This window comes from Aotus nancymaae, unplaced genomic scaffold (assembly GCF_030222135.1).
Source record: "Aotus nancymaae isolate 86718 unplaced genomic scaffold, 86718_ANA_hifiasm-v0.15.2.pri h1tg000040l, whole genome shotgun sequence".
NCBI lineage: Eukaryota > Metazoa > Chordata > Mammalia > Primates > Aotidae > Aotus > Aotus nancymaae.
Window position 1 is genome coordinate 83,424,467 of NW_026988454.1, and position 12,785 is coordinate 83,437,251.

The following is a 12,785-nucleotide window of genomic DNA, read 5'->3' on the forward strand; positions in this document are numbered from 1 at the left end:
CTCTTTTGATCTTTGTTGGTTTAAAGTCTGTTTTATCAGAGATTAGGATTGCAACCCCTGCTTTTTTTTGCTCTTCATTTGCTTGGTAAATCTTCCTCCATCCCTTTATTTTGAGTCTATGTGTGTCTTTGCATGTTAGATGGGTTTCCTGAATACAGCACGCTGATGGGCCTTGACTTTTTATCCAATTTGTCAGTCTGTGTCTTTTGATTGATTGGGGCATTTAGCCCATTTACATTTAAGGTTAATATTGTTATGTTTGAATTTGATCCTGCCATTTTGATGCTAGCTGGTTGTTTTGCCCATTAGTTGATGCAGTTTCTTCATAGTGTCAATGGTATGAAGGTATGTTGAGTTTTATGGAAAGTCTTTTCTGCATCTATTGAGATAATCCTGTCATTTTTGTCTTACATAAACAGAACATTTCCAAATGGAAGCTTAAAGAGATATTTTTTTAAAAAGGAAAAAGAAAGATGTTGGCTAAAATGAAGTGGTCGAATATATGTGCTATGGGGTGCTGTAAGGAAAGAAAAGATACTGGAGTACAAATATTTGAAGAGATTATGGAAAAACATTTTCTCAAATTAATGAAAAGTGTCAACTGATAGACTCAGAGCTAGCAAGCCCCAAGTAGCATCGATACAAAGGAAGCCATAACTAGGGATATCATAATCAAATTCCTGAAAACCAAAAATAAACATCCTAAAAGCAGCCAAATGAAACAGATGTACAATGCCTTCAGACCAACAATAAGAATGACAGCCAACTTCTCAGCAGAAAAATTTGAGAGATAATAGAAAGACATTTTTAATGTGTCAAAAGAATAAAACTTAGCATTCTATACATCGGGAAAATATCCTTCAGAAATTAAATCAAATAGACACATTTCAGACTAATGAAATCTGAGATAATTAATGGCCTGCAGATATATGCTGCTAGAAATACTAAAGGAAGTCCTTCAGGCTGAGGGAAAATGATCCTAGATGGAAACATGTATCTGTGGGAAGAAATGAAAAGCACCAGAAAATGTGAATGTGTAAGAATATAAAATATTATTTTAAAATTTGTATTAGTTTGACTAATACAAATAACAATGTATGTGGGTTCTATAAAATATGTACTAGTAAAATGTATGGCAACAGTAGGGAAAAGGGTGGAAGGGGGATTAATAATGGAAGTATACTACTGTATGTTTTATACATTATTCATGAAGTGGTTCATCAATTATAAAAGAAATACTGTGGTAAGTAATATACCACTTCACAAACAATCTAGAAACCTTACAATTTAAAGTGTATTGCAAGAATTCAAGGAATATTGAAATAAGAATATTATAACCTCTAAATCACTAAAAATAATACAAAAATATATAGTTTACATGTTAATAGGCTGGAAACTGTGGTTCACACCTGTAATTCCAACACATTGGGAAACTGAGGTGGGTGGATCACCTGAGATCAGGAGTTCAAGGCCAGCTTGACCAACATGGTGAAACCCTGTCTCTACTAAAAATACAAAATTAGCTGGGTGTGGTGGCACATGCCTGTAATCCCAACTACTTGGGAGGCTGAGGCAGGAGAATCACTTGAACCCAGAAGGTGGAGGTTCCAGTGAGCTGAAATCATGCCATTGCACTCCAGCCTGGGCAACAAGAGTGAAACTCTGCCTCAAAAAAAAAAAAAAAGAAAAAAAAAAGCTAATAGAAGAAATAGAATAATTTAAAAATACTTGATTATTGCAAACAAAGAACATAAGAGCTTAACTCCTTAGATAAATATAAAACTAATAGCAAGATGGTAGACTTAAACCCAACTTTGTTGGTAATTATCTTAAACGCAAGTGAACTAAACACCCCAATTTAATAGCAAAAATTGTCCGATTGGATTTTTTTTAAAAAGATCCAATTATATGCTGTTTATATATGTTTTTGTTATTATGGAGATGAGGTCTCATTATATTGCCCAGGCTGGTCTTGAACTGCTGAGCACAAGTGATCCTCTTGCCTCGGCCTCCCGAACTGCTGGGATTACAGTTATGAGTCACCATACCCAGTTTACAATTATATGCTGTTTATAAGAGACATACTTTAAATGTAATGACACAAAAAGTTTGACAGTAAAAGGATGGGAAATATCTCATACAAAAAGTAAGCCCAGGAAAGATGGTGTGCTTCTATTAATATCAGAGAAGTAGACTTCAAGCCAAGGCATATTACCAGAGATAATGATAAATGGGTCAGTCATTAAAAGACACAAATCTGTCTATGCTCTTAATGAAACAGCTTCAAAATACATGGAAAACATGGCAGAAATAAATAGTAACATATACAAATTCACCATAATAGCTGGATATTTTAACTTACCTCTCTCCATAAATGAAAAATAATGACCCATAAATAATTAAGGCAATTTGTCACCAGGAACGGTGGCTCACACCTGTAATCCCAGCACTTTGGGAGGTCAGAAGTTCAAGACCAGCCTGGCCAACATGATGAAACCCCATCTGTTTTAAAAAAAAAAAAAAATTAGTTGGGTATGGGGCCCAGTTACTCTGAAGGCCGAGGCAGGGGAATCACTTGAACTTGGGAGGTGGAGGTTGTAGTGAACCAAGATCACACCCACTGCATTCCAGCCTCGGTGACAGAGCAAGACTCTGTCTCCGAAAAAAAAAAATAATAATTTGTAAAAGCAAAGCAAAGGGGGAATTACTCTACAGATAGTTGGATATACCTCAAAGTCATGAGAACACACAGGACAATGGAATGGAACAGGAAACCCACAGGAATATGAGATACAGTTTGGCTGGGTCCCCACCCAAATTGCATCTTAAATTATAGTTCCCATAATTCCCACATGGTGTGGAAAGGACAGGTGGGAGGTAATTGAATCATGGGAGCAGTTACCTCCATACCCTTCTCATAACAGCAACTGAGGTCTCATGAGATCTGATGCTTTTATACGGAGTTTTTCCCCTACTTCGCTCTGCACTTCTCCTTGCTGCTGCCATGTGAAGAAGAACGCATTTGCTTCTCCCTCCACCAGGATAATAAGTTTCCTGAGGCCTCCCCAGCCATACTGAACTGTGAGTCAATTAAACCTCTTTCCTTTACAAATTACCCAGTCTTCAGATATGTCTTTATTAGTAGTGTGAGAATGGACTAATACACCAAGGTAGCACAAAAATCAATAGAAAAAGAACAGACTGCTTGGTAAAAGGACTGGAAAAACTGGCCTACAACATGGAGAAAATTAAAACTAGAACCATACCTTACACTGTATGAATAGGTAGACTCCAGACGGATTAGAGACCTAGATATGAACGGTAAAAATATACAGTTAATGAAAATCAATGTAGCAAAATATGTTTGGGACCTCATAAACACAACTATCAGGTAAAACACTTACGAGATGTATTATCTAAGGAAGGGAAGGTTTAGGTGGATCAAATGGCTGCTGCCATAAAACAATGTACAGGACAAGGAATTCCAGAGCTGTGAGGTGGTGTGATTGCTGCTAGCAGAGATGGATACATAAAGAAAGATAATTTAGGCTTGAGTCTGAAATCCTCAGCTCAAAACTTTTAGACTGAATTCTCAATCTAAAAACCAGGAAAAGCCCCATGTTTTTGTTAACAAAATCTTTTCTCTCTTTCTAGTTATAAGGCTGTAACAACTGAAAACCAAGGTCATACTTAATCTTGCTGGTTGCCAAATTTTTTTAGTACCATGAGTTAAATTGCCATCCTCATTAGGCCTCTTGGGTAAAACTTAGAGTACTGACCAAGGAACAGTAGGACCTTGATTTGGAATGAGGAAGGGGATTTGGAGGACTCATAATATTCTACACTAGGGAGAACAATAGTCCAGGTTTCAGAACTGAAAGTCCTGTGTCCCAGGAACCCCCTCAGTCCCAGGAAACCTGGGATAGTTGACATGTTCTCCTTCACCAATTCAAGCAGTTGCTCTTCCTGTCTAAAGAGGTTCTTACTGCCTTGCTAGAATATCCTGTAATGATCTCACTTGAGGTAATAATTACCTTGTAAAGGGAAACCAATTTGCCTTACACTCCTCCTCCAGTATTCTTATTATTTCAATACACCCCAAATCAGATTTCAGCATGGAGAGAGGCTGTGGTGGCTGAAATTTAAAAGGCAAATCCAGGAGGAGGAGACTTATGCCAAAAAAGTTCTAGACTTTGCTCAAATATACTGGCACAAAGCCAAAGAAAAATGTGTGGTATTCTCAGAGCATTACTCTGACAAGGAGAACCATAATTTTGGATTGTGCAGAAATGATTAATCGGGTACACCTGTCACAGATCCTGGATTATGTGCGCTGCCTTGAGGAGCTGGGGGTGATTCTACTTGTTCAGTTAGTTGAGTGAAACATGGACTTAATAATGGCCCACATTAAATGAAATTGAGAATCCAAACATTCCTTGAATAAAATAAAGGCATTCAAAGATTTACAAAGATGGGAATGCCGGAGTGGAGTTTTCGTGTGCAATCTATCCTAATCTATTGATCCCCCAAGTCTCCTTGGAGGACCTATCAATCACTTTCCTTTCACTAAGGCCTTGAGAGAAGTACCACTGGTGAGGGGGGGTGCCAGCATCCATGAAAAGCATTTTAATGATGCTTCTCTTTAAGCTAGGAAGGCTTGTGGAAAATGCTGTGGTTAAAAGGGGTTCCCAATTTCAATGGAGACATCAGACTCTTGGGGGTTGGTACAGGCTTAATAGCATTTAGGAGCAATTAACAACTGGAGACAAGGTGAAAACAGTGATTATAATGGGAGCAGGTCCAGTGTAATCAAGAGTTCAGCCCACAGAAATCTTGGTTGTGGATAACACGTGGCCTCCTGGCCTGAAAGGCTGTTCAAAAATTAACGAGGCAGCATAGGTACTGACCAAGAAAAATTGATACCATTGTATAAAACTGATACAGCCATGCCAGTACATACCAGCTGAATGCCAGCCTGGCCTAGGACCAAATACACTGGCAGTCCACATAGGTCCTACTTGATATATATAACAATAGCAGAAAAGTCTGACTGGAGCCACCAAAATACAGTGTCACCAAATTGCCACAGATATGAGTGAAAGACCCCTAAAGATGAAGAACTCTGTAATAATATCATAAATGTGTTTCCAAAATCCTTTGAGGTTCCCATTTGCTAAGGTAACAATGCACTGCAGAAAGGAAACTATTAGGCCTTTTGGAGGTCATCTGGGAACAGCTCTGAACAAATATAAATTTCTGAGGTCTCTGAAACCATTGTGGTCTATGGAACAAAGTATATGCTATAGGAATAAACCCATCCTCCAGTTATTTTTCCAGTGAAGAGTTAGAATTTATTTCTTCATCCTCTGTGGCAATATTGGATCCCTGATCCATAGAAAGAAGGTCATTTTATCAGGAAGTATGAAGAGATTTGCAGAGATGAGCCCCACCATCAAAAGCTTTAAAAGCAGCAGGAATGTGGTTCTTACCATGTCCTGGTTTAGCATGATCTTTCGCACATGTAGGAGGAGAGAGAAGGGTCTCTAAGAATGACTGTACAGGCCAGGTTCAGTGGCTCACGCCTGTAATCCCAGCACTTTGGAAGACTGAGATGGGTGGATCATTTGCAGCCAGGATTCGAGACCAGCCTGGCCAACATAATGAAACCCCATCTCTTCTAAAAATACAAAAATTAGCCAGGCATAGTGGTATATGCCTGTAATCCTAGCGACTGGGAAGGCTGAGAACGAGAATCACTTGAATCCTGGAGGGGGAGGTTGCCCTGAGCTGAAATTGGGCCACTGCATTCCACACTCCAACCAGGGCAACAGAGAGAGTGAGCAATCTATTATCTTAAAAAAAAAAGAATGACTGCACATATTCAGAAACTTAATTAGATGGTGATTCCAACTGCAGCTGCTGTTAGACAAACTATTTTTCTTGGAGCAAAACAAAAAGTAGCTGGCTGTTGATTTGGTCAATGCTTTTTTTTTGTTTTTCCTTTATTCCAGTAAGTAAAGAGCACTTGAAGCATTGACTCTATCTCAGTAAGCAGCAATGTGATTGTCTTTTTCCAACGTTACATTAACTTTCTATGTCAGAATATCAGTCTCGATATCAGACCTTTGATCAGCTTACCACTGTACAGGGCAGCATGCTGTACATCTCCAGGCGATATTCTGATAAAACCTGGAGAATGGAGTCACGTTTTCTGGATGCCTGGTGAGATGTGTCATGCCAGAGGGTGAATGATAAATCCCATGAAAGCACTTGGCCTGCAGCCAAGTTTTATAGAGGTCCAGTGTCTGGTACACACTGGGATTTCCCCTTTGTCATGAGGAAAATTGTATACTGTTTTTCCTATAACTACTGAGAACTCTCAGTGTTTGGTGGGTGACACGGTTTGGCTGTGTCCCTATTCAGATCTCTCCTTGAATTGAAATAATCCCCAAGTGTCAAGGACAAGACCAGGTGGTGATAATGGAATCATGGGGGTGGTTTCCCCCATACTGTTCTCGTGATAGTGAATAAGTCTCACGAGATCTGATGGCTTCATCAAGGAAGTTCCCCTACAACAGGCTTTTTCGCCTGCCCCGATGTAAGATGTCGCCTTGCACTGCCTTCATCTTCTGCCGTGATTGTGAGGTCTCCCCAGCCGTGTGGAACTGTGAGTCTATTAAACCTCTTTCCTTTATAAATTACCCAGTTTCAGGTATGTCTTTATTAGCAGCATGAGAATGAACTAATACAGTAGGCCTATTTAAATTCCATGTGCCTTGCTCAAATTCATTTATGGGTTAATCCAAATGTGTTTAGTTCTGACTGGGCTCAGAAACAGAGGTCTCTCTAGCTAGTCCAGGGTGTGGTGAAATTAGTTCCACCATGTGGAACTTATAAGGGAAACCCAATGGGCTCAGAGTTTCTGTGGCAAATCAGGATTAGGTATAAAACCAGGAAGTGTGAGCAACACTATGCCTTCTTCAGACAGTAACTATTGAGATAAAAGCAAGTGAAAAAAACCTGTTCAAACAGGTTCCATAAAGACTGCAGCAGACAGCATCAGAGCCTTCTCCAGTTCTAAGAGGAAATGGATGGCATGTAAGCAGTCGTATATCAATGCTCGAGTTCACAGGCAATGTATGTTTGATTTAATAAGGAATGTTTTAGAGGTCCCTGTGTTGTGGTCTGCCAACTCATCTGGGACACTCAATTCATTATGCAAGTATCCTCATCTCTTAGCCTACCACATAACAGACCAATAAGGAATGAAAAGCAAAGAACATACTTGACGATATGCTTAACTCAGCAAACTTTAAAAAGACACTGCAACTTTTTTTTTTAAATGAGCACATTTTCCAAACAACCATTTAAAAATATATAGAATATCCAGATTTGTAAGTTACAAGCAATAGAGACCGATGCTGATTTCCAACAAAAGGGAAGATGCTGGGTCGTTTAAAGGACGTGCTGAACAGCTGAGCATTCAGTAGTAGGCCAGAAATTAGGGTGGCACTAGAGGCTTCAGCAGCAAGAGCTCACAGCCATCTCTCCGGGAGGCTGCCAGAGGACAACTTGATTCCTATCACTTTCTCCCAAATCACACAGAGAAGGGGCAGTTCCCCAGAATAAGCAATGTGTGTAGGGGAAGAGGGGAGGGAATGCCGGACATTTTGTATGTGCTCATATCAGGTTGTGCCAACAACCAGCAGTCTCCTATACATACAAAGTTGAGTTTTGAATTAGATATGTACTTTTTTTCTATAAAACCTACACTTCCCCATAATACTATCTGCATTAGTATTCCTGATAGGAAAAAAGTATTGCAGAAGGCTCAAATTAGGCTTGTAAAAGTAGGTTCTGAAAAATCTCCAGATTTTTCAGAAATAGCTCCAGAAGCAGTAGAGTTCACAACCTAGAATTTCTTTTACTTTACACTTATCTTTCTGTAGCTACTTTTGCTCATGTAATCTGGGAAAAAACCTCTATTAGGTAGGTAGATGGCATATAATGATTCATTTCAAAGTAATAAAGTTAATGGAGTTACATCTGTTGAAGGCCTAAAAACTTGTAAATGCTAAGTATACTTATCGATAGTTTTGCAGAGACTGTGGAAAAAAGATTCCTATACTTTGATTTTAGTGCTGGCAAACATTAAGAATTAATTCTTTGGCAATGTAAGTCCTATTTCTTCTGTTTGCATATAGGCAAAGTGTGAGGCTCCAGCCTGAGTTCCAGCACAACCAAGGCTAGGATGGAAACATGAATGGCAAGACGAAGGACCTGGCAGGGCAGGGCTCCCCACAGTGAGCCATGGCTTGAAGATCCGAGTTGTGCCCTGAGAGGAAACTCATTGTGACCTAAGAAGAAAGAGGCAGTACAAAGTGGACCCAGTTCTAAGACCTCCTGGGCATAGGGCTTTCTGGTCCATCATGTCCTCTCTGTAGCCCAAGGACATGTCTGCATCCAGGGCACAGAGTCGGTAAAACCAGAAGGTAGTTTCATCAGGAGTTCTGTAGGCTCCCCAGCACAAGCAGCACTGTCTGACATCTAACAGGATGTGTCACAGGATGGAGAGTGAGGTGTTGCCCTGCATCTTCCTAAATCCCAGCACCCAGCTTTGGCATCTTGAGGGGACCTAGTAGGAGAATGGAATGCCTCCCGGGAAAGGGCACCAGTACCTACAGAGACCACAGAAATGGGGAAAACTGTGGAGGCTGCTCAGGACATCTCTTAGCACAGGAGACTCACAGAAATACTTGGGGAGGGATGGATACCTGGTAATGAAAAGGCTTGGCAAGAGCCACTTAAATAGGGGTTTTTATCATTAAAATAAACTCATTTTGAAAAGCCTGGTGAAGCCTGTGGAGCTTGGAATTTTCAGAGGAGATGGCAGTTAACACCACCTAACTGTAGAATTAGATATTTTTTACCCATAAGGCAATGATACAGACATCCACACTGGTCCCCTCAACACTCTCTTATCCTGTATAGTAATGCATACTGGCACACAGGCAAAGACTGGATTGAAAAAGGAATACTTTGTAGACAAAGAACCATGTATTTATCTTTTGTGTATAAGAATTAAGCTAAGAATACTGGTTATCGACGTTGCTAGTGTCATTAACTGATACAAACAGCCAAAAGAAGAATACATAGCATTGTATGTCATCTTTATAACTCATGGGACTTCATTTCTGAGTCCTTTGCCACTGCTGTTAGGATCTAGTTTTACTAAAAACTCGAAATAGGAGTTTAAAGTAAGAAATGAAGTAAATATGTCCTTTCTTTTTTTTTTGAGACGGAGTTTCACTCTTGTTACCCAGACTGGAGTGCAATGGTGCGATCTTGGCTCACCGCAACCTCCGCCTCCTGGGTTCAGGCAATTCTCCTGCCTCAGCCTCCCGAGTAGCTGGGATTACAGGCACGCGCCACCATGCCCAGCTAATTTTTTGTATTTTTAGTAGAGACGGGGTTTCACCATGTTGACCAGGATGGTCTCGATCTCTTGACCTCGTGATCCACCCGCCTTGGCCTCGCAAAGTGCTGGGATTACAGGCGTGAGCCACCACGCCCAGCCCAGTAAATATGTCCTTTCTTTCTGTTCTCATTTTAAACTTGATTTCCAATAATGAAAGACAAGTGGGTGTGTCACATGTGTGCTAGCAATGTAAAACAGAAATGCTATTCATATTTTTGGATTCATAACTGGAGTTTGATTTTTGATGTTAGCTATGGGCTTTGGACTCTTCATCAATCAAATCAGCTTCACAGGTTAAATGGATTGTTTTTATTAATTTATAATGAAATAGTTTTTGAATGACTTAACACAAGAACCTAGAGATAACATCACAATTGCACTGTTATAAAGTTTAAAGGCCTGTTCATTTCACTGTCAGTTGAAATTCATTATCAGGTGAAAATTCTGGAGCTAGGTTTTGCACTGAGGATGCTACACAGCCACTAGCCTTTTTATTTTGGTCTTATTAACAGAAATACTGACTTAGTGAAATTACAAACATAGGCCTCTTAATAGCTTTTTACGGGTCTGAACTTTTGCTTTCAATACCAAATAGTATCTGAAAAACATGCTCACTTTTGTGCTTCTTGAGAAATTCTAAGAACTGGCCCAGATTCATGTGATAGTCATTCCTTAATCCATAGTCACCATGGGCCTCAAGGAGTAATTCTTCAAAAGAATGGAAAAGGCGCAGGTCCTCGCCATTTCCTTCTGTTTCCACACTTTCAGCATGCTTACAGGAAATGTGCTTCCAATTAGGGTACCTAATTGTATGCCAGAACTCCTCACAGTGCTCTTTAAAACCCTCCACACAGATTATACCAGGCTTTCCTGTCATGCAAAATCCAGTCACATCTAACCTTTTCCCAACATCCAAAATCTTTTTCCTTAGGTCCTGCTGATATATATGGTGACTGTAGATCCACATTCGGAGGAATGTGTTCTTGACTGGCTTTGCTTGTGTAGATGGTTCATATACAAGCTTTCTATTCAGGAAATAGGATGCACTGTTGTCCTGTAGCCACTGGATTGCTGCACATATACAGAGCTCACCTGGATCAAAAGTCCCTATGTAAGAAGTGAGATCTTTGTTGAGAAGTAGCTGCTGATGTCTGTCAAGTTCAGATGACCGTCCAAACAGCTGCAATGCTACATAGGGGTAGCTGTGAGGCATGGTCACTTGCAAATCAATTTTCACCTTAAAATGAAAATCAAATAGATTTAAATACCATAACATCACATAAGCTGGTTTATCAATAGCAACTGCATGATTCTGAAAAATGAGTTATTGCTACTATTGTCAGCTGTGTACCAGGTGCCTTACATACACGACTCCTTCCTTTTATGCATTCCTTCTTTCAATATTTATTGAACAACTACATGTGCCAGGTGCCCTTGTGCTGGGATAAAAAAGTGAGTAAGCCAGACACTATCTTTGCCCTTCATGAAGTCCAGGGCCTAGTGAAGGAGACACACATTAAATAATTACACATAGCAAGTATTTAATTTCAATTATGAGAAGCACTGCCATGGAAAAGTGGAGGGTTCCACTGAAGTGTGTAACCAGCAGGACAGATTCCATTCTGGGGAACCAGGAAGTCTCCTCTGAGAGAATGGCAACTGAAGGATGAGTAGGAAACAGCTAAAACAGTGGTTCACAATTGCCCAGTCCACGTGTTACCTATGCTATGCTAATGTTGCTGGAGATAAATGGATCAGAAGATGGAGGTAAACTCATTTTTAGTCTTTAGATTTTTTTCATCGGTATATTTGCTTTCTTTGTTACGGTGCCATAAAAAAAACACTCATTCACTCCTTAAAAGCCAGTTTTGTTACAGGTGATACTTAGATTTAGGAAAATCATGATACATGTGAAAGGTAGTCGAACTGGATGATGAACAAAATAATAATGGCATTATAAGACTGCGAGATAGCTTCAATAAAAACTCCAGATATATTTGTTAAAAGGTGTGTATGTTTATATAAAATTCAAGATATTTACTGAAAACAATTTATAGGGCATTCCATATCTTACTTTCAAACAAGTAAAGGACATATACACCTTGAATATTTCTGTTTCCTTGACAGAAAGCTCATGTTCCAGATGTTTCCGTTAAAAACTACGCACCTGGCGAACACTTAAATCAGGGCACCTACCTTGGGCTCCTCAATCTGGAGTGTAATTACAAATTCGATTTTTGGTGGCAGCGCCTCCCTTGTGCCTTCCAAATACCTCTTTATATTCGTCAGGGCATTTACATCTTCAAGTTTTACTTCTCCTTGGTTAGGAAACATAGAAAACAGCATTTCCATCTCCAGTAGCTGAAGCTGAAGGCTTTCTTTCACTGAAGCAGACATGTCGCCTCGAAATCAACCTGCCTGAAAACCTCACAAGGCCCACGGACGCTGGGTTTGTCAATGCCAGCGGTGTCCAGCGAAATTTCCCGAAGGTCCCTTTACGTGGAAGCAGGTCTGCAGGAACGCTTTGCACCGAGAGCTAGGGGCACAAACCGGACACTTACACTCTTCTGCTTTATTTCCTCACTCCAAAATCTAATATGCATAACATCCCCTAAAACACTGCTAAAATCCATATTTCGCGTGTCGGGGCTCCAGCTTCCCGCCTCCCGCACTAGATCCGGGAATCTGCACTTTCAACAGGTGTTTAGAATTGTCCCGCTGCAGGTGGCTGACCGACGCCTGCAGACGCTCTGCAAGCCTGAATTCTGGTAAAGGCTGGGGCCGGGCTTCCGATCCCACCCGGGTCTCGGGCTTGGGTGGAGCCAGACGCCGCGGCGACAGAGACCGCAGTGCCAGCGGGATGGGCTCCGGGTTCCCCAGCTCAGGCGCCACCCATAGCGCCCGTCGCCACCTCTCGGTTCCGGACTCGCAGACTCCCCCGGGGTGGCTTTTTCGCCAGGGCTGCATCTCAGGGCTCCGGAGGTTTAGGATTCACTGGCCTCTGCCCCGAGGGACCCAGGCTGAGAGGGTAGGGGGGTCTCAGAGGTCATTAAATAAAAGATGACTACAGCGAGCTGGGGGAAGGGGATACTCGGGGAGACGGCAGCTGGAGACGGCTTCCCGGATTCAAAGGTTTGGGAGATGACCTCGACGACGTGCAGGGGGATGCTGGCCGCCGGCGGCGCTCACAGTAGGCGAAGTCGCCATGTCGGAGGGCCAGCGACGGGGCTGATTCCCCACCCCGCCCCCATCGAAGACCACTAGGAACCCCAGCTTCCCAGGGACGCGGGGCTTGCCGCCCCCTGAG

General features: G+C 41.3%; 1 protein-coding gene across 1 annotated transcript; it reads right to left on the reverse strand.

The window, feature by feature from the left end:
* Positions 1-9,764: 9,764 nt before the first annotated feature.
* RWDD2A (RWD domain containing 2A) lies at positions 9,765-12,168 on the reverse strand. Its single transcript, XM_064360418.1, has 2 exons — positions 11,675-12,168; positions 9,765-10,715 (listed from the first exon to the last, which is right to left on the reverse strand). The coding sequence occupies exons 1-2, from the start codon at positions 11,873-11,875 to the stop codon at positions 10,038-10,040; spliced, it is 879 nt and encodes a 292-aa protein (XP_064216488.1). The 5' UTR covers positions 11,876-12,168; the 3' UTR covers positions 9,765-10,037.
* Between the last annotated feature and the right edge of the window lie 617 nt (positions 12,169-12,785).